The following is a 25,126-nucleotide window of genomic DNA, read 5'->3' on the forward strand; positions in this document are numbered from 1 at the left end:
GACTTGCAGCAAGGTGGGGAGGGAGATTTTGGCTGCAGTTACGAGCACGCTTCTGTTAGGAGTAAGCCCTATTGAAAAGAGTGGAATTTGTTTTTAAGCAAATATGCCTAGGATTTCTCTTTTGGAAGAGCGTACGTCTGAAGGAGTAAAGAGGAAGAATAGCAAAGAGCTGACTGAGATAAACCCCTGCTCCCTACATAGTTAATATAAGAGCAGCTGTGCTGGAGCAGACCAAAGCCACAATTCTGCTTCAGTGGCCACCCACATGCCCATGGAAACCTCACAAGCGTGGCATTTATGTCATAGGATCACAAATTGAAGAGTTAAAAGGGACCCTGAGGTTCATTTAGTCCAACCCCCAGCTATGCAGAAATTTATTTTGTTTCATAAAATTTATACACCACCCAATTATTAAAAAGAATCTTAGAGTGGTTTACATGACTGGAAGAGCCACCTGTCGTCATTCCCCAGCAACCAGTATTCTTAGGCATAGAATCATAGAGTTGGAATAGACCACAAGGGCCATCGAGTCCAACCCCCTGCCAAGCAGGAAACACCATCAGAGCACTCCTGACATATAGTTGTCAAGCCTCTGCTTAAAGACCTCCAAAGAAGGAGACTCCACCACACTCCTTGGCAGCAAATTCCACTGTCAAACAGCTCTTACTGTCAGGAAGTTCTTCCTAATGTTTAGGTGGAATCTTCTTTCTTGTAGTTTGGATCCATTGCTCCGTGTCCGCTTCTCTGGAGCAGCAGAAAACAACCTTTCTCCCTCCTCTATATGACATCCTTTTATATATTTGAACATGGCTATCATATCACCCCTTAACCTCCTCTTCTCCAGGCTAAACATGCCCAGCTCCCTTAGCCGTTCCTCATAAGGCATCGTTTCCAGGCCTTTGACCATTTTGGTTGCCCTCCTCTGGACACGTTCCAGTTTGTCAGTGTCCTTCTTGAACTGTGGTGCCCAGAACTGGACACAGTACTCCAGGTGAGGTCTGACCAGAGCAGAATACAGTGGCACTATTACTTCCCTTGATCTAGATGCAATACTCCTATTGATGCAGCCCAGAATTGCATTGGCTTTTTTAGCTGCCGCGTCACACTGTTGGCTCATGTCAAGTTTGTGGTCAGCCAAGACTCCTAGATCCTTTTCACATGTACTGCTCTCAAGCCAGGTGTCACCCATCTTGTATTTGTGCCTCTCATTTTTTTGCCCAAGTGCAATACTTTCTCCCTGTTAAAGTTCATCTTGTTTGTTTTGGCCCAGTTCTCTAATCTGTCAAGGTCGTTTTGAAGTGTGATCCTGTCCTCTGGGGTGTTAGCCACCCCTCCCAGTTTGGTGTCATCTGCAAATTTGATCAGGATGCCCTTGAGTCCATCATCCAAGTCGTTGATAAATATGTTGAATAAGACCGGGCTCAAGACAGAACCCTGTGGCACCCCACTAGTCACTCTTCTCCAGGATGAAGAGGAACCATTGATGAGCACCCTTTTGGGTCCGGTCAGTTAGCCAGTTACAAATCCACTGAGTGGTAGCATAGTCAAGACCACATTTTACCAGCTTCTTTACAAGAATATCATGGGGCACTTTGTCAAATGCCTTGCTGAAATCAAGGTAGGCTACACCCACTGTGTTCCCTTCATCTACCAGGCTTGTAATTCTGTCAAAAAACGAGATCAGGTTAGTCTGACATGACTTATTTTTCAGAAATCCATGCTGACTATTGGTGATCACAGCATTCTTTTCTAGGTGCTCACAGACTGTTTGCTTAATGATCTGCTCCAGAATCTTCCCTGGTATTGATGTCAGACTGACTGGGCGGTAATTATTTGGGTCCTCTCTTTTCCCCTTTTTGAAAATAGGGACAACATTTGCCCTCCTCCAGTCTGCCGGGACCTCGCCTGTTCTCCAGGAATCCTCAAAGATGACTGCCAGTGGTTCTGAGATCACATCTGCCAGTTCTTTTAATACTCTTGGATGCAGTTCATCTGGCCCTGGAGACTTGAATACATCTAAACTAGCCAAGTATTCTTGTACTATCTGCTTAGTTATTCTGGGCTGTGTTTCCTTTGCTGAATCATTTGCTCCAAATTCTTCAGGTCAGGCATTGTTTTCTTTATCGGAGAAGACTGAGGCAAAGAAGGCATTGAGGAGTTCAGCCCTTTCTGTGTCCCCTGTTTGCATTTCACCATCTTCTCCTCTGAGTGACCCCACTGTTTCTTTGTTCTTCCTTTTGCTACGGACATACCCATAAAAGCCATTTTTGTTGCTTTTAACCTCTCTAGCAAGCCTGAGTTCATTCTGTGCTTTAGCTTTTCTGACTTTGTGTCTACACGTGCTGGCTATTTGTTTGAATTCCTCTTTGGTGGTTTCCCCTCTTTTCCATTTTTTGTACACATCCTTTTTTAATCTTAACTCAGTTAAAAGTTCTTTAGATAGCCACCCTGGCTTCTTTAGGCACCTTCCATGTTTCCGTCTCATTGGTATTGCCTGAAGTTGTGCTTTTACTATCTCCCTCTTAACAAACTCCCAGCCATCATGAACTCCCTTTCCTTTTAGTATTACTGTCCATGGGATCTCACCCAGCACTTCCCTGAGTTTTATGAAGTCGGCTTTCTTAAAGTCAAGAAATTGAGTCCTAGTATGCTTGGCTGCTCCTTTCCTCTGTATAGTAAACTTCAGAAGAGCATGATCACTCGCGCCTAATGATCCTTCCACTTCTACCCCACTAACCAGGTCATCAACATTGGTTAGGACCAGATCTAAAATGGCTGTGCCTCTTGTTGCTTCTCCCACTTTCTGGACAATGAAGTTTTCTGCAAGGCCAGTGAGGAATCTGTTTGACCTTATGCTCTTGGTTGAGTTTGACATCCAACAAATATCCGGGTAATTGAAGTCCCCCATTACTACTATCTCCCTTCCTTTTGCATGCTTGGCCATCTGTTCCAGGAAGGCATCATCTATGTCCTCCGTTTGGCTTGGGGATCTATAGTAAACTCCCACAATGAGGTCTCTGTTACTCTTCTCTCCCTTAATTTTGACCCAAATGCTCTCACTTTGGCTTTGAGGTTCTAAATCTTGGATCTCTTCACAGGTATACACATCCCTGACATATAACGCCACTCCTCCTCCTTTCTTGTCTGGTCTGTTTCTCTGAATTAGATTGTATCCCTCCATGATTACATTCCAATTGTGGGACTTATCCCACCAGGTTTCAGTGATGCCTATTATGTCATATTTAGTTTGCTGTACCAAGAGCTCAAGCTCATCTTGTTTATTTCCCATGCTTTGCGCAATAGTGTACAGACATTGAAGTCCATTAATCATTCCCCCGTGTCTCTTATTTAAGGATTTTTTCCTCCCACCACTAGGTCTGCGTGCTGTTTGCTCCATTTGGTCTATGACATTTGGATGATCATCTTCATCAATTGATAGACTCCTACCTTCAGGAGCACTGTCTCCCTCCCCCACATTAGTCAGTTTAAAGCCCTCCTGATGAGGTTTCTGAGATTTTTGGCAAAAACACTTCTCCCAAACCGTTGTGAGGTGCAGCCCATCGCTTGTCAGAAGTCCATCTTCAAGAAACTGCAGTCCGTGATCTAAGAATCCAAACCGTTCCTGTTTACACGATTTGCGAAGCCAGCTGTTCACTTCCACTATATTTCCCTCCCTCCCTGGGCCACGTCGCTCAACTGGGAGGACAGATGAGATGACAATTTGTGCATTTAGTTGCTTCAATTTCCTGCCGAGAGCCTCGTAGTCTCTTTTGATCTTCTGGAGGCTATTGCTTGCAGTGTCATTGGTTCCCACATGAACCAAGAGGAAGGGGTATTTGCCAGTGGGTTTTATGATTCCTTTCAGTCGTTCAGTTACATCTTGGATCTTAGCCCCGGGGAGACAGCACACTTCCCGAGACATCTTGTCAGGCCCACAGATCACTGCTTCTGTTCCCCTCAGTAGGGAATCCCCTATCACCACTACACGCCTCCTCTTAGGTTTGGTCGGGGTTCTTCCGTGAGCTGTCTGTTCCAAGGTCGCCTGCACATTCCCTGAGGACTGACTTTGCTGCTCGTCTTTATATACCTGATCGACTGTAATGAGGGAGAGATCCACAAATGGAGTCTGTTCTTCGTCTTCCATGCTAGGCGAGAGGACCTCAAAGCGATTGTGTATTTCTAAACAATCAGAGCGAACCCTGGGCCTCCTACTTCTTTGAGTCACGTTTCTCCATATATCTGGCTCCTGTGTTGGTGAACTAGCCTCCTTCTCAGGGGTGTCCCCTGTCTCCTCCTTGGTGGAGATGGTGTTCTCTGTTGCTTCCAAGAAGAGCTCCAGCTCTCTAATTCTTTGGAGCGTATCTACACGTTCCTCCAGTTGCTGGACTTTGTCTTCTAAGAGGGCAATCAACATACAATTGCTGCAGTTAAAGTTGCCTGCAACCTTTGGCAAGATGGCAAACATTGCGCAGGAACCGCAGGCGACTGCAGCTGTTCCCTCACCCTCCATCTTGAAAACGTGTTGTTGGGGGTGGCTACAGTGGTCCTCCATCTTAAAAAGCGTGACGACAGGACAAATAACCCCCCCAAAAAAACCTAGGTCTCCCCCAAGAAACGTTTGAGACTAGCTCCCCTAAATCTAAAAGATGCATCCTGCCTCTGATTCTGAAGATAGTGATAGCCATGGTAATTAGCCACTGATTGGTTATTCAAAATGGGGGTATCCTGTAGGCTTACATAAAAGCATTGCGATATTGGCGTATGTGTATGAGGGTTACCCCAGGGCCTCCAGCACCAGAATCTCTTGTATTGCGTCTTGTATACAGATATGTGCAGTCACTCTGGCCCTCCACAATTATTTGCCTCTCTAGAATAAGTAAAACTGCCCATACTCTTCTCATTCACCACCAGTTTCTAGATAAGGCTATAAAGTAGAATAAGAGGAGAGGCCTGGAGCAAATTTAAAAACGAATGGAAAAGGAGGGAAGAGAAGCCTTTATGGAAAAGGGCAGAATCGTCTCCATGCTAGCTTGTGTCTACTGTTTAAGTTCTTTACACATTGACAGCTCCCTTTGAAGTCTTCTGCAACCAAGCTCCGTTCATTAAGCAAATGTGACAGAATGCTCCAGGCAACATTTGATATGATTTCTTTAGAACTATATTCAAGCTCATCACTGTTATGAAAGCTAAAACTCTGGATTTGATTCATCCCATACGGATACAAGGGTGATGTGATTTGTGCATGTGAAGTTAAACTTGAGATGCAATCTCTTTGTCTTTTCCATTTATAGCCCACCCCATTGCAAGGGTTCAAGGCAGGGACCCATTACAATATAGGTGTACTCACATTGGTTTGTCTTGGCTTAACTCTGGCAAGTAAGTGCCACTTCAGATTGGATGGTTTTATGTATTCAGAAAAGCATAAAGTGGACATATCCAGAGGATGGATGTTACACAGATGAGGAGTAGCCACAGAGATGCCTTTCTGTGTATCCTTGACTTTGGCACACAGAAGAAGGAAGCCTCAGCTGACCTTAACCTTTGGCATTCAGTTTCTCCATTTACACTTGTCCGTTCTGCTTATTCAAAGACTGCAGCAGAAGTTGACCTGCCTGGTTGACTTGCTTGGTGCACTGAAGCAGGGGACGAATGATCTGTTCTCTTATTGCAGCGCTACCTTGATGAAGCAGATAGGGATAAGGAACGTTACATGCGGGAGCTGGAGCAGTACCAGAAGACTGAGGCATACAAAGTTTTCAGCAGGAAAGCACAGGACAGGCAGAAAGGCAAATCGCATCGACAAGGTACTGAACTGTGGCATAGGAGTCCTTAAAAGTAACTCCTAGAACTGTTGACTAGTCTGTCTATTTTGTTCTCATTTAACAGGTATTGAATAATGGTTTGCAGCAGGTCATGGCCACTCCATTTAACTTGTTCTCCCTTCCTTGCTTTGAGCACAGGATGTACCTGCAATGTGGATGAATGTATTACTGTATTGGTCCAAATATAAGCTGCCCTTTTTCCCCAAATTCCGACCATGAAAAATTAAAGTGCGGCTTGTGTTCACGACCTTACAATATCACTGCTGAAACAGCTGCCCCGGAGGGCCATCGGGGGGGGGGGGGAGAAGGGCACCCATCCTGACCATGGCTCCCAAGCCTCCCCTGAACTGGGACAAAGGTGGGGAGGCCTCCAGCAAAGCGGGCGCGGCTCCCTCTCCCCAGAGAGCAGCCTGGGAGTGTGGGGCAACAGTGCGACGCCCACCCGCCGCTCCCAAGTTTGCCCCCAAGCACAGGTCAGTTGCAGACCATGGGACTTGCCCTGAAGCCAACACAAGTATTTTAAGCACAACATTTTTTCATGTTTTGAAGGCACAGATATCTCTGTTGTTCACTGTGAATGTAGCCCTAACGTTTTGGCCTGACCATGTTGTGAAGCAGTGATGGGTGACCCCCACCTCCTCAAACAGGGTTGGATCAGAAATAAGCCATGCTATTCCCCATCCCGTCTGTAAAAGTGAAAAATAACTTGGCTTGTTTTTGAGCCAATCTGAATTTGGACTGGAGGCCAGCAGCAGCCCTAAACTCCAAGCTTCCCTCCCTTATCTCCCCATAAGCCTCCTTGCCTGCCCCCTGTTCCTCCAAATACTCCCCTTCCTCCCTTCCCTCCCTCCCTCCCTCCCACCCGCTAAACCCCTTTTTCCTGCCCCACATGCCTGGCTGCTGCTGACACTCTTAATTTGGGGGGGGGGCAGGAACAGGGAAGCACCACCTCCTTCTGGTGCCACATCCAAGAAGCCCACAGGGAAACTATTGAAATACCCCTTGGGAGAAACTGCATTTCCCAGGATTGACTTAGGGACACATTTGCAGTGGTACCTCGGGTTAAGAACTTAATTCGTTCTGGAGGTCCTTTCTTAACCTGAAACTGTTCTTAACCTGAAGCACCACTTTAGGTAATGGTGCCTCCCGATGCCACCGTGCCACCGCCGCACGATTTCTGTTCTCATCCTGAAGCAAAGTTCTTAACTTCAGGTACTATTTCTGGGTTAGCGGAGTCTGTAACCTGAAGCGTTTGTAACCCTAGGTACCACTGTATTTGGGTATTCTCTCTCCCCCCCCCCCCGAATTTTAAAGGTGCCGCTTATATTCGGGTACGGCTTATATTCGGGCCAATATGGTACTTACAGTGGTGCCTCACAAGACAAAATTAATTCGTTCTGCGAGTTTTTTCATCTTGCGAAGCACGGTCAAGTCGCAACTGCACCTCTTCAAGCGGTTTTAAGAAAAAGGAAACAAACTTGCAAGACGTTTTCGTCTTGCGAAGCAAGCCCATAGGGAAATTCGTCTTGTGAAGCAGCTCAAAAAACGGAAAACCCTTTCGTCTAGCGAGTTTTCCGTCTTGCGAGGCATTCGTCTTGCGGGGCACCACTGTAGTATTAGTGTTAGTATTACTACTACTACTGTTTATTATCTGCTCTCTTCACCCCAAGGTCCCAGGGTGGGCTCCACAATATTTAAACACAATTTTTAAAACAGTTTAAAACAAAACTTTGCCTCTGCCTATCACAGCAATGGTCATTTTTTTAAAAAGTTAAAAATAACATGGAATAACCATTCTCATAGGGATATATAGTGTAACTAGGAAAGGAATTACGGGATGTGTCTCAAAGTTACTCTTCTCTTTTTGTTTTGTTTTTTCCAGAAGGAGCACGACAGGCTGCCCATGACCATGAGGTAAATTTGCTCATACAGCCAAGCCTGACTTTTAAATAATACAGTAGTTTAAGTTTGGCCAGGGGTGGGGGAGAAGTGGGGGGTGACATGATCCAAGTGCGAATTGTGTGATGCTGATCAAGGAACAAAGGGAAATAAAGCCATGATCTCAGCATACGCGATTTCTTTGTTTCCTTGGGAGCTCCATTTAGTACTTTTTCTGGAGTGCTGTTCTTATCACAGTACTCTTACCAACAAGCTAGGTAGACTGTTTTCTATCCCAAGGTGCTCCTGTATGCAGTCTCCCAAAGCCAACTTGCTCCATTTCATTGGCCTATGTAAGTAAAGCTCTCAAACAATTTCAGCAGCCTGAGTTCACTTCTAGCGGAGATGTTAATAAGGTGTAGCTTTTTCATGCATACATAAAATAAAATAATAAATCCTGTTCCTATTGATCTTAATGGTATTGCCCCAGGCAAGCACTTGGATTGTTTAGGGCAGGCTGACAATTTTCAGTCACCTATTTTGTAATGGGTAGGCAGGTGGCTTGAAAGAGCACTGATGTTGATTTAAAAATTGTTATCTGATTGGGAGTAATACAAAATCGGAAATGATAATGAAAATTTCAAGATAGGCTTTGCTGACATTTTCTGTGTTTGTTACTCCTCCCTGCCCACTCCACCCCACCTCCCAATTATTTCTCTGCTAGTGTCATCAGGTGTGGGATAATTTGTGGAACCTGAACACTGGGGCCTATTCTAGCAGTTCAGAGAATTATTTTCCAGACTGACACTTGGTACAAACGTCCCTCTGTCTCATTTTAAGGATAATGAAAGAAGCATTGGTTTTGTGTTTCTCTTCTAATTTATGATAAATGACACTAAGCCTGAACAAATTAGTCCTTTGCAATGAAGTGGTAATCAAATCCGTATGATTTTAATCCCAGGAGTGAGCCTTAGAGTGGTTTAAGTACATAGGAGCCCCCAAGAGGATCCTTTACATGCTGGGGTAATGCACTTGATAGGGGAAGAGTGCTGATGGTTTTCATTACCACTCTTCCGTTAAGCAGAATTTTTCTGCCTTTTAGAGACTGAGCAATTTTGCTTAATTGCTTAAATGCTTGGGGGTTGGGAGATTGTACTTAGGGAATCTCTACCCTGGGGACAGCAATTACAATGCCCAGAGTGTCTTCTTCCATCAGCCTCCAGTCTGAAGGAGGAGTTATTTGTGATTCTTTCCCAAGGTTTAGTGCCAGATTTCCTCAGGACTGACTTTCATCATATTTCTCCTTTAGGCTAATACTCATTTTGCATCCTCCTTCTTAATGTCATTTCTGCAGCATGTTGAGAGGCTGATGCTATTTTATTATGGTGTTTTGTTTTTTACTATCAGTCTGTTTAAATTATTTATATGGAGATCATTATATACAGTGATGAGTTGTTGACATGTTGATATATTTGGTTGCTTTTGTCATGCTATACTATGAATTGCTTTGAGCGTAATATATCCAGAAAAGCAGTATACAAAGGCTGCAGTCAGATGTCACAGTAAACAGTGGGAATGAGGATAGGTGAGTCTAGGGCTCACAACCACCACCCACTTCCCTCTTCTATTGCAGCATGACTTTTGATGACCGTTTCAGATAACCATAGCTTAGTATTACATTGAAACCATAAACTATGGTTTATCCTGACAGTAGCTTATTAACTCAGTTTGAAATGGAGTTGTTTCAAACTATAGATAAGGTTAGTTGCGGTTTGTTGGATTTGGCCGACACAGCAAGTTGTGGTTAAGCAGGGAGGCAGGGAGACTTGTGGTTCCCAGTATATTGTTGGACTTGCAGCTGCCATCAATCCCAGCCATCATGGTCAATGGTCAGCGTTGGTGGGAGTTATAGTCCTGCCACATCTGAAGGGCTACAGTTTGCTGTGATGAATCTAGTGCAGTCGAAATGACTGTGACTTAGTGGCCCCTCCCAAAAGGTTGTCCTTTCCCCTGCTCCAGTATTGAATCCAAGTGGGGAAAAGAGGCTGTCAAATTGTGGTTGGGACCTTCCCGATTTGAGGGGAGATGCTGTCCCCTGCGCACTCAATGAGGGTTTCCCAAAGTATCCTCTTGAATGCTGATGAGCATATGTAACTGCCTTGTGCAGTTGTTATGTACAGTTAACACACAAGGGTTTTTTGATTATTATTTTTAAGAGCTGCTTGCTGCTAGAAATGTCTGGATTTGGCAGATGGTGGGAGTGATACCGGAAACATTTTTGACATCCTGTTGCTTCCTCCTGATTTCCTTTTCTCCTTCTCCCCCTCATTTGTCTGCCTGTGTCTGCATTCCCAACTGCCTTTATACTACATAAGGAGTGCCAGCTTTCTTTATTCGAAGATACAGCAGCTGTCTTGCAGTTTGCTCAGGCAAACACACAAAGAGTTTTCTGAAGTTCCATCGAGCCGTTGTCTATCTTGGCTGTCTGCCAAATGGCTCTCCGTTAACTCTGCCAAGCCCCCTTTTATGAGGCATACACTGATGTGAAGTACTGAGCTTTAACTGCCAGAATTCCCTTGTAGGCTCTTAACCACTTAGCTTTCTTGCTTGGCCCCAAATCATGTTTGACACATCATTTAAAGCCTAAGGTGTTCAAAAACAAAAGGCCACGATGTTGGTGAAAACAGGAGAGCGGCATTTTCTACTTGGCATATGTGGGCAAGGTCACGATCTAGTTAACCACATCCCCCAGCCTCTGCAAAAAGCAGAGCTAATAGCGGCTTCAATAGACAGTTTGGTTTGGGAAGAAATGTGGCAGGTGTAAAATGTAAACTCTGCTCCAATCAAATGGGAAGCCCTAGGCCTTGGTGCTGTAAATTTAGCTGGGAGAAAAGTGCATTAAGAGATTTGATCACTGTTCTGCTACATTATGGTTGCTTTGGCTTCTAGGCTCCCATTTTTTTGTTGCTTGCCAGTGATGAACTGACACAGAGGATGTTACCATGAGTAAATACAAGAGCTTTCCTTAGAAGAAGGGCCTCTGATGCAGAGGATTGCCTCACTCCCCTTCCTGGCTTGCATTCTTCTCACACGTGCACATACCCAGATTGCTTCTAGATCCAGCTGGGACAATAAAGCCACCTTAATAGCTCTTGCCAGCATATAATTCTAAGCAACACTTTGGAGCCAACATTTTGCTTTGCTCTTCACCTGCCAGAGATGTGATGTAGGAGCAAATGTCCTCCCCTTGTGGTGCCGTGGAACTGAGCCTATGGGTTACAGTGGCATAAGGAAATCTGGCTGATTCTCATCCTTAAGTAACTTTCATCACGTGAACATGGGAAATGTGAAGTAGGAAGTGGGTCAAGAGTGAGTGCTGTGCCATCCTAAGTTCTGTATCATTTGCATGCCCCCATTAATATCCATAACTGAAAATGGTCTCTTTAGTGCTTCCTTTGGTGGAGATGAGTGTTTCACAAAGGTGCAGCACAATCCTTAGCATGTTCACTTTGAAGCATCCCCATTTTGTGAAATGGGACTTATTCCTGGGTAACACAGCTTCAACTTTTCAGCTGAGTGTTAACCTCTGAGGCCCTTAATAGACAAAATGAAGAAACCACTGCAAAAATGCCTGTTGCCTTCACTTAATGTCAGCTGCTAAAAAGCCATTCCTTCTTCCTCTAGGGAAGCTTTAAGGTTTTTGAAGCTCCATGCAATAGCCAATTTCACTAGGAAATTCACTTGAATCCGTGTTTTTTCCTGTTCCTTAAGACTGCACCCTGAGGCATTGTCTCTTATTAGAGATCTTAGTATCTCATCCTATCTTGAGAATGTCCTAAAACTTGTTCAGGGAGAGGTGCTTATTGAAATCCTCACTTGCTATTACCTTCAGCATATTTGTCTGTTGTTATGCTGGGAAATCATCAAGATGTGTGTACCATTCTTCTCTGTATGCAGAAGGAAGCTGATACAAAGGAGAGGTCCGTTTTTGATATTCCAATCTTCACGGAGGAGTTCCTGAACCACAGTAAAGGTGAGCAGAATACAAGACATGTGTCCCCATTCCACCCACCCAATAACTGGCAGAGTTGAGCAAAGGGTATTTTACACGTTGCTCTGTGCAGTGTTTTGTTTTGTGACAACATTATGCGCATCTACTCAAGTAAGTCCCCTTGAGTTTATTGGGGCTTTCTCCCATGTGCATATAGAATTTCAGCCTTAGTCACTTCGAGGCGGGACTGTTGTGGGACAAAGAGGAGGGATAGAAGTATTTTAATTAAAGAAGCAAATTTGAAGTCTAAAATTGGTTAGCTACCATTCAGCTTCAAGACTGAAAAAAATATAACTTCTTTTATACTAATGCTCTCTTGGGCTCAAGGTGTAGAGTTTGTTCTGATTTTTTGTATATCCCAGTCCTGTTCAAAAAGAGATCACCCCTTTGTTGTTCCCGTATTAGACTTATTGGTTCTTTTACCAGATCAGCCAGTCTTCGGAGCCCCTTTCACCCCCATCTTCTCCTCCATGAAAGCAGCTGTGAACTCCTGGTGCTAACCAAAATCTGCAGCGAGAAAGTTTCCCCTTGGATTTTGCAGCCATGCCTGGCTTGGAATGTCATTCCATTTGATGCAGTGGCAGCAGACACTTGTACTAGCAAGATCTGGAGATATTCCCTGGGCAGCCTATCCTTTTAGTTATATCAAGGTGAAAATAATTTTCAGAGAATGGGAAGAATTTTATTAATCAAGCAGATGCTAGGGGCTTTTCTTCTGAAATTCAGTGGCAAAGAGGATTTGAGTTGTTTGTGCTCTTTGTCAAAAGAGGTCTCTAAAGTACCTTGGCATATGCCTGTTGGAACAGTGGCTGTGGCTGACTTACTTTGCCATCAAATACGTTCCAGGTCTTGATTTTCTCCCCCTTTCCCTTGCCCCCTTCAGTTTAATCCTTATATACCTGCTTGTTGTTTATTTCGCTTCCCTTATTGGATATTACCAAATATTCTCCATAGCCAACTGTTGGACAGAAGGGCTTGCTTATGATCTCCCCTCCCCTTGTCATCTGTTTCTCCGGTGGGGGGTTGACAGCACGGGAAGCCGAGCTGCGCCAGCTGCGCAAGTCCAACATGGAGTTTGAGGAGAGGAATGCTGCCCTGCAGAAGCACGTGGAGAGCATGCGCACAGCGGTGGAGAAGCTGGAGGTGGATGTGGTGCAGGAGCGCAGCCGCAACACAGTCCTGCAGCAGCATCTGGAGACCTTGCGGCAGGCCCTCAGCAGCAGCTTTGCTGGAGTCCCTCTGCCAGGTGAAAACCCTTTCCAGAGCCTGCTCACCTCGGAAGCCTCATTTCGGGGGGGGGGGGGGAGTTTGTAGCCCTTGGTTTGCTTCAGGGATTGCATGCTATATGTCCGGCTAGGGTGCTTTCGGATGTTCTAAATGTGGAGAGCTGCCCCTGCTCTCGTGTGTATGGTGTGAGCATGTGTGTGAGAGAGAAAGTTTGAATTTTGAATTCGTTGTGCCATTCTGTTGCCTATGAGTACTTCAGAAGAGAGGCCTTCCCTCTATGCCAGCTGAATGGAGGTGCCTGTTGGACCTTGAAGGCCTGTCAACAGTCATAGGAATGCAGCACAGCAGGGGCAGTTGCCTTCATTCAGGCTGGGGCTGCATATAAAAGGGGGCTTTGCCAAAGCACTAAAAGTGAGACGTGACCTTTTCCCTTTTTTATTTTTAAGGACAAATTTGGGGAGGCCTCAGAGACCCACAAAAACCTTTTGGCACCCCAAATGTCACATCAAGGGAGCCATGGGAGCAGTCAGTGATCATTTTAAAACTTTTTTTTAAATGAAAACATCTGAGAAGTGACAGGTGGGAGGCACAGAAATCTCTTGTGAAGTCCTGATTTGACTTGTTGGCCACGGGTTAGTCCCTCCTGTGATACAGTGTGGTGAAGCAGTCCCTTTTGTCCTACTGTTGGCCAAATGCTGTATCCATGCAAGCAAACCACCTTCATCCCACATGCCTTGCACTGATGGAGCATTTGAGAATTCAAGTCCTGCCTGCAATTTGGCATAAGAGTGAAGCATTAGTTCCTGCTGTAGCTACTGCAGTTAACACGCTGTTTTCTTTTTCCCTTCTCTCATCTACACCTTGCAGGAAGTGGAGAGATCCCCACAATGGACACCATTGATTCATACATGAATCGGCTGCACAACATCATCCTGTCAAACCCGCAGGATAATGAGAATCTTATAGCCACCGTCCGCGAAGTTGTAAACCGCCTTGAACGCTAGTGCCTGGGTGAGCCACTGCCTTGCCAGGACTCTTTGCTCTTCCTAAGACTGAAGTGAAATGCCACTGGCTTCTGAAATGGCTGGCTTCCAAGTTAGATTTCAGATCCCATAGACTTTGATGTCAGCATTCTGTATTTGGTGAAATCAAAGTCCAATAGTATTTAGTTGTCCAGCACAAATGCCACATTCACCACATTCACTGTTTCTGATATTCTGATATCTTACATTTTTCACGGTTACACTTCCATATACAAGAGCGTATTTAATAGGGTTGCTAAAGAGACAAATCAAGTCTCCCCACCATGGTATATTTCCTGTTAGCAGTGTTTATCAGCTCTTGTATGCAGCTGTACTTGACCTTTTTGTTTTAAACCTGCAAGGCTAAGTTCCTGAGCCATTATTCTGAATTGCCAGCATGAAACCAAATGGCATTTTGATTCAGTGGATTCTGAGCGGAGGTCCATCTGTGCCATGGGAAGCCAGAGGTCCTCAACCCTTTCTGGTCCTGACCTTTTGTGATAATTGCGTAGTGCAGTTAATTGCGTGATTCCCGTTTCAGCTTAGCTTAAGTAAAAAGGCCATTGCCCTTCCCTCAAGCAGCCAGATGGAACAGACGAGCATTCCAAGTCATGTCTTCTCCCTGCAGGGTTTAGAAGCAGCACTTTTGCCGCTGTTTTATGAAAGGGAACAGCTTGCGGACACAAGTCTGGGATTTTTCTGCGGCTCATCAGCCTTCTTGTTTTAACAGGGCATTTTCTGTTAGGATGCCTGTAAGCTGGAAAGGAGAGGCTTGGGGAATTGACAGGTGGGAGGTTGTTTGTCTGCGACAGAATGTGGCAGTCAGTGAAGAGGTCTCCCTTTAGGCAGATATTGGAAGGGCACCTCAGGCCCAGAGCCAGGTGCTTCCCATTCAGCACACCTTGCAGCAGAGCCTGGCTCGAAGCTTCAGATGTCAAGACAGTTAGCTGTATGCAGTTGTCTCTGCTGTTGTGAGTGACCCCAGGAGAGTTATCAGCATTATTTGTGGCATCAAAATGGAAATGTGTTCTGCTTCTGGGAAAAATTCAAATTTGAATCACTTGAAGCAACAGCCACAAATAAACAACCACTACGCTTCTCCTCTTTCTCACTGTTCTGGTTAAGAAGGCATGTTCTCGTGTTCTCACTCCCTAAAAACAACATAGATAAGGCAATTAAAGTGTTAATTTCAGACTGAGTTAGTTATACAAATATGAACACTTAACTGCTGTTGATGTTCCAAGCACGGTTTGTAATTAGACATTCACTTGGCAAAATATTCATCAAACGCGAGGAGGCTGCGAAGGCAAAGGATAGGAATTGTCAGGGTGGGGCCACCACTGAAAAGCAGTTAGTCCACGTAGCTTTTAATGCTATTGCTGTGTGTCAGGTTGCATTAACTAGAAAAACTTCTTCCCTGTCAAATGCAGTTTTGGCACAGCTTTTAACCTGCGGGTAAGAAAAACGCAGAAATGCAGTTATCACCTAATGATTCCTGGTGTATGAGATCAGAGACCATTGCCAAACCTTTACATCTCTGGCAAAAGATGCTCCACCCTTTTTTGTTAGGCTAACTGAAAACACACTAACTTTAGATGGGAAAGGCTGTTAAGGATCTTACAGATCGCTTGAAAGTAATGGGGTCCTTGTTTCGCATCTCAGTGGGACCTGGTCACTTGGATACTACCGTATTTTTCGCCCTATAAGACGCACTTTTTCCCCTCCAAAAATGAAGGGGAAATTTGGGTGCGTCTTATGGGGCGAATGCAGGCTTTCGCTGAAGCCTGGAGAGCGAGAGCGATAGGTGCGCACCGACCCCTCTCGCTCTCCAGGCTTCGCGGACCTCTCGGCAAGCACCGGGAATGCTCCCGCTGCTTGGGGAGAGTTGCAGGCATCCTGAAGCCTGCGCGCGCTGATCTCAGCGCGTGCAGGCTTCGCGGATCTCTCCTCAAGCAGCGGGAACGCTCCCGCTGCTTGGGGAGAGTTGCAGGCATCCCGAAGCCTGCGCGCGCTGATCTCAGCGCGTGCAGGCTTCGCGGACCTCTTCTCAAGCAGCGGGAGCCACCGCTGGGCTCCCACGGCTTGCAGAGAGCTGCCTGTTTGGGGGCTGGGGTCGGGGGAAGCTCGGGCTGCCCCAGCCCCGCGCCTGGGGGGAAATAATTTTTTTCCCTTTATTTCCCCCCCAAAAAACTAGGTGCGTCTTATGGGACGGTGCGTCCTATAGGGCGAAAAATACGGTATTTCACTCCTGCTTTCCCTTACAGCACTCACCTCAAACTGTCACCCTAATGTTTTGATTCCTATTATAAACACCAGAAATCGTTTTAACAGAACTGATCTTAATGTCACTTCAAAATGTGTATATTCTACAGAGGTACAAAAAAATAATTCACTACTGGGGCCAGAAACATTGGATTTCTTTTATACACACTTCCATTTTAAGTTACATCATGTCTGTGCAGTTGAAACTGCAGCTTTTTGCTTCTTCTTGCTTCTTTTGATGATGGGAGCTGCATATTGACAATTTTATCTATGGTGTTGTGTTTTCAAATTTTAAATGTGTATTTTATCACATCTGCATCTGTAGAGTTTTGGGGTGGGTACTTACCCTAAGCTGTTTCAGCCAACACTTCACAAGTGTGTTTAAATAGAAGTTCTACATCTTCAAGGATGGTTTAACAGGATATTGTGACTTTGAATAAACCTCTTCCATACAGTTTTCGTATCCAGCTTGTCTTGAGTTGATGATGGCAGGGCAAATGGGCCTGGCAACCATGCTGGGCATTCCCATTGAAATCCTTTTCTCTTGGGCATAGCCCTGTACGCAAATTCCTGATCAAGTTGTCTTTAGGGAAGCTGGGGGGAAAGACTGAGTATGACAGTGGCTAATTGCAGCAATGCGGCTCATGCCCATTAGGAACTTCCACTGTGTTTCATGAAAGTCCTCCCTTTTAATCTCAGGTGTTTGGGATTATCACTGAAAATACAATCCAGGACTGAATCCACCATTTCCAGAGACAAGTCCTAGTGTGAGCCTGACATATACAAACTTTTTCTAAATCTTGTCATCGTCGTTCCCTTTGTTTTATTTGCAGTTTCTTAGGCCCTGGATGTTTTTCTTAAAGGGATGAAACAAATGTGAGGAATGAGGGACATGCTGGGAATAAACCGAAGACACTCTGGTTCTTGCTTACTGGATGAGCATCTTCTGTGAGGACCCAGGAGCAGCCCAAGAGAAGATGACGTCCCCTCTATCCAACTTCCAGAGCAAGCTTGCACTGCTGTGTGCCATTTCCTGTTATTTATCACCCGGCTGTGGGCACACTCTGGACTAGAAGATGCCATGATGATGCTTCCTTCTCTGTCAGGTCAAAGTTGTCTGTCTTTGGTAATACAAAGCTCTGGAATTTCTGTTGCCCAGGCTCTGACAGAGTCTCTCTCTCCCCCCAGCGCAGTCCCACCCTGTTTCCCTGCACCTTTGTTGCATGTACTCTCTGCTCTGCTGGCCATCAAAGCCTCTCTTCCATTTGGTGAAAATGTCTGCAGACGTCTGTTAATTGCTAAAAAAAAACCCCTCTGTGATAATCCAGTAAAAAAAGAAAAGAAAAAGGACCATCAGCTTTCTTTTTTCTCCCGGCATTGTAAGTTCAAAACCTTCATGTTGGACTGAAACGTTCTTTGTAGTTTGTTACCTAGTTTGATGTTACATGGTAGTCTTGTGATTCAAATATCTCTTTTGAGCAACAGGAAATGGGCCTGAAGGAGAAATCACATGCCCTTCCCCTTCTAGTAATGTGTGGCCATCCCAAAGAAATAAACAATGTAAACAGGTCTCTTGCTATGGATTTTTACAGAGCTCTAGCAAAAAGGAAAGTAAATAAAATGGGGATCTGGAGGCTACCATAAAGCAGGCATGGATAACCTCCGACCCACAGACTAAATTAGTCTTAGTAGGGCTCATAATTTGCCCTGCAGAGGCATTTTCTCTGCCCTACACCTGACATCCTACACTGTCGAGAGTGGGGCAGTTAAAGACATGACTGCAAAGGAGCATTGGGGAGCCCTGAAGTGCACTTCTGAGTGTTCTTTGGCAGGGCTGATAGCGAGCTCCACTGGGAACTGCTGCACTCTGGAGTTCCTGTTCAGTAATCCAGCTGATCCCTGCCAAAAGCAGGGCTTGAAGCTGGTGCCACTCAGCTGATCAGCGCTGACTGCAAGCCCTACTTTGGGGCAGGGATCTTCCTTTGTAGCAAACCCCTAGTTGCCCCTTTGAAGAGCTGCATTACATATTACATGCTTCAGCCAGTGGTAGAGGCCAGAGTGATTTATGTGGGTCACCCTAACCTAGAATCTCACTGTGTTCCATTGAGTCTGCACACATTTATGTCTCTACAAATGTGAAATGCTGCAGAGTCAATCAAGCAAGAACACGAGTATGTTTGGCCCAGATTCTAACACCTTGTGTGAAACCAGTGTAGACCACCCATGAAATAAGTTTCACCTGAGTTTGCTGTCCTAGTACCTTGTTTACAGATAATCCTGTGAGCTGCTGAATTTCTGGATAGATCACATTTGGAGGAACGAGCTTAAGGACATTGGTGTGTTGCTAGCCAGGGATGCATTACAAAGACATGTATTGTGGATGCAAGGTCCTACAGTACTTTCAGCCAATAGATGAGGAAAAAACAGTGATTGCAGGCCTGACAAATGAATCCTTCCTCAAATGTGATCCCCCCCCCCCAATTTAATGCCTTCTATTGGTTTCTGCAAACACTGGTGTAACATCACAAAAGTGTACTGTTGGCATATGTTTAACTCTGATAAAATACTGCCTTTTGAATGTTTATCTGAGTTTCGTGTAAACCTGGTACCTCCTGACATCAATCTGATCTTGTGGCTTCAGCAGAAGGGCTGCTACAATGCTATTGATAGCAACTGTACAGTCCGAGTTGGTACCCCTTGTTCACACAGCAGCTGTATTTTCATGCACCGATGGTGTGCAAAGAGTGCAGGCACAGTGGCAGCCCCTCCCAGAGAGTCCCTAGCAACTGTGCAGCTACACACAGATTGCAACACAATGCAGGACAATTCTCCTGGCAGCAATGTGTGGAAAACTCCCATTGACAGGAAGCAACAACAGCAGCAGGGTTAGCAACACTTGACCCTTTCCTTCCTCTCTCCTCTAGAGATAATAGCAAGGAAGGAAGGCCTTGGTCTTATATGAGGGAGCTGGTAGGCAGAATAAAAGTCCTGTTTCTAAGAGGTGTGTCCAAGTTTTCCATTGGGTAATAAAACCTTTCCAATTGTACTTTGAACACAATTGGCATCTGTGAGCATTTGAATAGAGATAACTTTTGCGATGGGAATGTCCTGGCAGAAGTGGACCAGTAAAACAGGATCATACTAAAAGAGCAAAGGTCAAAACAAGTAACTGCTGCCCAGATGCAACAGTACAGTGGGAAGGTTTGCTGCAGTGAAAAATTGCAGAGGAACGTTTGAGGGATACTGCTGCTGACACTTTCAGCCCTATGGTTTGGTAGAGGGGGATAACAATAACAACAACAATAATAAATTTATTATTTATACCCTGCCCATCCGGCTGGGTTTCCCCAGCCACTCTGGGCAGCTTTCAACAGAACATTAAAAACAGAATAAAACTTCAAACATAAAAACTTCTCTAATCAGGGCTGCCTTCAGGTGTCTTCTAAAAGTCTGGTAGTTGTTCTTCTCTTTGACATCTGGTGGGAGGGCGTTCCATAGGGCGGGTGCCACTACCGAGAAGGCCCTCTGCCTGGTTCCCTGTAACCTCACTTCTCACGGTGAGGGAACCGCCAAAAGGCCCTCGGAGTTGGACCTCAGATTCTGGGATGAACGATGGGGGTGGAGATGCTCCTTCAGGTCTACTGGGCCAAGGCCATTTAGAGCTTTAAAGGTCAGCACCAACACTTTGAAAAATGCTTGGAAACGTTCTGGGAGCCGATGTAGGTCTTTCAAGACTGGCGTTATATGGTCTTGGCGGCCACTCCCAGTCATCAGTCTAGCTGCCACATTCTGGATTAGTTGCAGTTTTAGGTCACCTTCAAAGGTAGCCCCACATAGAGCTCATTGCAGTAGTCCAAGCAGGAGATAACCAGAGCATGCACCACTCTGGCGAGGCAGTCCGCGGGCAGATAGGGTCTCAGCCTACGTACCAGATGGAGCTGGTACACAGCTGCCCTGGACACGGATTTAACCTGTGCCTCCATGGACAGCTGTGAGTCCAAAATGACTCCCAGGCTGTGCACCTGGTCCTTCAGGTTACCCCATTCAGGACCAGGGAGTCCTCCACACCTGCCCGCCCCCTGTCCCCCAAAACAGTACTTCTGTCTTGTCAGGACTCAACCTCAATCTGTTAGCTGCCACCCATCCTCCAACCGCCTCCAGACACTCACACAGGACCTTCACTGGTTCTGATTTAAAAGAGAGGTAGAACTGGGTATCATCCGCATACTGATGAACACCCAGCCCAAACCCAATCACAGTATATGACCAGCACGATGTCTTGCAAAGTCACAACTAGGAACTGGTGGATTGTTATTTCAAGTCTGTGTCACTTTTACATATATTCACTCATTAGTCTGTTCCATTCCATTAATCTGCAGGATTAGTTGTTTTTTTTTAATTGATTCAATTTTTCTGATCCACCAATTAGTCAGATTAGGTCAAATCATTAGAATTCATAAGGATCAAATCTCAACTGCCTAGGGACAGTGCCACATCTTGTTATTGGCTCTGGTGCAGGGGGGCTTTTTGGGATCCTGATCAGCAAAGATTAAAGTCCCTTTACTCAGAGAATAGCTGATCTATGAAATTTTAAAAGGTGATTAGACAAGCTTATGGAGGAGAGGTCTATCCATATCTACTAATCATTAAGGCTATGCGCTGGATCCAGGATCAGGCCTGCCAGTCGCTGAGCACCAAGAGCAGCAGAGGGCTGCTGCTGTCAGGTCCTGCTGGCAAGCTGCTTCTGAGGGAAAGGAGGCTGGACTAGATAAGTCTTTGCTCTTCAAGTTTCCTGCAAAAGTGGTTTTTTGTAATTTAATTTCTAATATCTGTTTGAAAGTGAGTCAATGTGCTCTTCTAACATTTGCTTCTTTAAATCTGCTTAATACTAAATCTGTTCTGATTTAGATTTCAACTGTGTTTTAATGAGTGAATTTTTACTAGTGTTGCCTTCTATTCTTGAAAGATTCCGTCAAGTTCACATTCATCACCAGTGCTTATTCCTAGATGCTCCAAATTGGTAATACGCTCATTTCCTTGACCGTGTCAGTTTTGCCAGTTTGAGAGTTCAATGTGCTTTTGTGTTGTTGTTTTTTTTAAATGGCAAGATTGAATTTTCAGTTGCAATCTGAAGTATTAATTCATTGGTGGTGGTCGTAGGGTTGTTAGAGGCAAGGCAGGGGAGAAAAATCTTGTGAGTGTCATTGTGGTCAAGGGCCAGAGTCTCAGATGATCTTCTGGGGAGAACCTGAAACCATCAGATTGCAACTTTGGGGATAGACCCATTCCTGGGTTCCCAGACAGGGCTCCCATCAGCCAAACTAGGGATGGACAGAACAGCCTGCTTCTAGTTCATGTCAATTTCTCATGTTCATCTGTTTTTTTAAACTTCAGAGATTAATGCTTTGGAGCCATCAGTCAGGGAACTGCAGGCAGCGAGGGAAGAAAGAATTAGAGGATACAGGGAACGATCCCCACTGATCAGTACTGAGTCCTCCTCAGAAGACAGAGAAGAGGATAGTGAGTCTGGGGAGGAAGGGGTGCTTCAGAGAGAAGGGGATCCACGTCACAGGGGAAAACGGAAGGGGCTGAGCCGTTGGCTCTGTTGGTCTCGAGGGAGAGGGAAAAGAGAAAGTAGAGCAACGCGTCATGAGAGACGGGTCGCTTTGTTTATTCGGCATGTAATCTTGTCTGAAGAAAATAAAGAAAGGAATTTATGGCTGGCTGCTGGGAGTGTCTTTCTGCTAAGTGCAGCAACGCGTGCAGCTGGCAAGCTGACACCACCCACCGCTTGTCTTGGTGTACCACTGGCTCCCTGTGCCAACATTTGAGCAAGGAAAGTTGGCTGCAGCCCTTCAATTGAAGGCTGTGGGGTTATATGAAGTGGCCTTGTGGTGCTAACCTTTTTGTTTGGTCCACATTTTAAGCAGACTGGCTTAAGTTTGCACCTTCTAGAACAGCGGTAGGCAACCTAAGGCCCGTGGGCCGGATGCAGCCCAATCGCCTTCTCAATCCGCCCTGTGGACGGTCCAGGAATCAGCGTGTTTTTACTTGAGTAGAATGTGTACTTTTGTTTAAAATGCACCTCTGGCTTATTTGTGGGGCATAGGAATTCATTCATCCCCCCCCCCCAAAAAAATAGTTCAGCCCACCACATGGTCTGAGGGACGGTGGAATGGCCCACAGGTGAAAAAGGTTGCTGACCCCTGTTCTAGAATCACACATGGGTCAGAATGTAATTACTCTTCAGGCTTTGCACTTCTCTGAATCTTACAAGAGTAATTACGTTCTGACTTGTGTGATTTCAGGACGAGGGAGGCAGTAGCTCTGAGGCAGCCTCTCTGCCCCAGAGACAGGGGTCTGGTTTCCAGTTCAGCCAGAGTTGCTAGCCTTGCTTCCATCATGCTGGCATTGTCATAGCGAGGAAAAGCAAAACACAAGGGCCCAAAATATCTCTGCAAGTTCTCTCCCTCCCTCTCTACTCGGCAGCTGCTGTAGTGGTTTTCTCCTTAAAAATCATTTAGGAATCAATGCTTATGCAAGGTCACAGCCCCTTCTTCCTCTTCTGCAGGCAGTTTCCCTTCTGTAACTTATGTGGGATTGGGGTGGGGGGATACCTTTGAGTTTAGCTGCATCCTCTCTAGACCCTGGAAGGAACGCACCCAAGCTCAGTGGGAGCCTCAGTAAAGGCTTATCTCTCCCCCCACTCCAGATCTACTCTCTCTTAGCAAAAGGTAGGCAATCCATCCTTCCCTTCCTCTTTGTGGACATTTTTATCCCCTTATAAATGCCTTTGGATTTCTGGACTGGGTGCCTTTGTGATTTGCAAAAGACCTACCACTTGGAAGCGTCCATTTCACAAGGGAGCTTCCTCTGTTGGGATTTCCCTCACTGGAATCCCCCAACCAAGGTGGTTACTAACAACAAGAAGCATGGTAGCTGCATTGCAGAGGGGTGGACCAGATGACCCTTGGGAGACCCTTCCTACCCCTAAAGTTCTCTGATTCATCCTCTAGATCCTGGAACGAACGCATCCAAGCTGATGAATGTTGTATTATTTTATTGTTGTTAGCCGCCCTGAGCCCGGCTTCGGCTGGGGAGGGCGGGATATAAATAAAATTTATTATTATTATTATTCTATGCAGTGTAGCAATAAAAGTTGCCGTTTAGTAAAAGGAGCAAGCCTAACCATAGAAGCTTTGCTAGCTGTGCCACTGTGGCAAAGGGGCTGCCCCAGGCCCCTCCCTGCCCCATCTTCTGTGACTGAGGACTGTGCAGCTGGTCTCAGATTTTAATCTGAGTGTGTAGGTGTCAATGGTCAGCCCTGCCCAGACCTTATAGCTGAAGTCTCCTCAGATGGGGAGCAGGTCTTCACAGTGCCAGTAACCCTGAGGGTGTTGGACCCAGGCATTCCTGCCCCAAGACCCGAGGTCCTGGCACGTGGTGCTGCATGGGGCAGTGAGCTGAATCACTCATTCTGAGATGTGCTTGAACATGGCTCTTTGCGAGGACTAGGGCAGAATGAGGGAGAGTGATACGCTCCTAAATGCCTGGAAGCGCTTACATCTGTGCTAACAGAGGCAGAGTTAGGGGAGCATAGCTGGGTCCCTTGTCTTGGGTGCTGAGCTTTAGGGGCGCTGCAACTCTGCTTTGGAATGCAGCACGAGAAGCGTTGCACTGGGCGCCACTGGAAGTTGAGACACCCAGGTCCACCTCTGGGGTTAATGCAATCGCCCATAGGCTTTGGGGGTTAATATCTCAGTCAGCAAGAGTTTGAAAATGCCACAGAAAAATCTGTGTAATCTCTCTCTGTTTCTCCCCACCCCCAAATCTAGCTCTGCCAGAATTTTCTCTCCTCTCTTTTTAAAGTGGAAAGCCAGAAGTTTGTACTTAATATGGGCCATAATCTTTCCAAGGCAAACAAAAACGGGAGTATTTGAAATGAAAGGTCTTTCAATGTTCCAAACAGGCATTCTATCTGTTGGTGGGAGTTGGGTTCACTCAGAATGGAGCTCACTTAAGCGGGTGGCCTTTAGGGTCGTTTCAGTGTTTATTCACTGTGTGAGGCCTACGATTCGTCGTGTGAGGGCTGAGGGAGCCAGTGATGGCGTTGTGGAAGGAAAACTACAGTTCAAACGCCACTGAGATCTTTCTTACCACTTCAAATACAAAGCGTGTCATGGTGGTTGTTCAGACATGGTCCTGGCCTGAAGTATTGTGCATCATTTTATTGTTTTATTTTGTTATATATTAAATTTGTCTACTGCCCTTCATCCACAGATCTCACAATCACACACACACACATACCGTACTTCAGTTGTGATTTGGCTGCTACCCCGTCACATGGTTATTTTGGATCTTAAATTAGGGCTGTGTGCATGCAAGGGGCCTCTCATTTTGTGACACAACATCAGTTGCTTGCCTTGAAAGTCCCTGCTCCCCACTCTGCTTCAGTCATTGGGATAACCAGTTAGATTACTGTAATGCACTCTGTGCAGAGAATGCTAGGATTGTGGAGTTGGAAGGGACCACAGGGGTCATCCAGTCCAACCTCCTGCAATGCAGGGATCTGTTGCCCAACGTTGGGCAGTCTGGACACTTTAAAGCAGTTCCAAATGCGGCAGTCAGGCAGCCCAATACTGCATCTGGCCACCTAAGCTAGCATCAGTTATTTAATAAAATTTATATACCCCATGAGGGACGCGGGTGGCGCTGTGGGTTAAACCACAGAGCCTAGGATTTGCCGATCAGAAGGTCGGCGGTTCGAATCCCTGCGACGGGGTGAGCTCCCGTTGCTCCGTCCCTGCTCCTGCCAACCTAGCAGTTTGAAAGCACGTCAAAGTGCAAGTAGAGAAATAGGTACC

At 45.8% G+C, this 25,126-nt stretch overlaps 1 protein-coding gene across 19 annotated transcripts in view; it reads left to right on the forward strand.

Annotated features, from left to right (window-relative positions):
• Window positions 1-25,126, forward strand: part of HMG20A (high mobility group 20A) — a 725,026-nt gene that overhangs the window by 46,261 nt on the left and 653,639 nt on the right. For 8 of the 19 annotated variants that reach the window (XR_014516064.1, XR_014516065.1, XR_014516067.1 and 5 more), the window contains 5 exons: window positions 5,672-5,804; window positions 7,705-7,736; window positions 11,658-11,733; window positions 12,782-12,997; window positions 13,846-15,180. Coding sequence is in view for 10 of the 19 variants with exons in the window: in XM_083460760.1 (XP_083316886.1) it covers window positions 5,672-5,804; window positions 7,705-7,736; window positions 11,658-11,733; window positions 12,782-12,997; window positions 13,846-13,982 (594 nt within the window). In the remaining 9 variants the exon portion in view is untranslated. Of the gene's footprint in view, window positions 1-5,671; window positions 5,805-7,704; window positions 7,737-11,657; window positions 11,734-12,781; window positions 12,998-13,845; window positions 15,181-17,095; window positions 17,832-25,126 lie in introns of those variants that run through there. The other 11 variants (XM_083460760.1, XM_083460763.1, XM_083460768.1 and 8 more) reach the window with 5 other exon arrangements.

Source organism: Podarcis liolepis (genome assembly GCF_965112155.1).
Source record: "Podarcis liolepis genome assembly, chromosome: 9".
Lineage (NCBI taxonomy): Eukaryota > Metazoa > Chordata > Lepidosauria > Squamata > Lacertidae > Podarcis > Podarcis liolepis.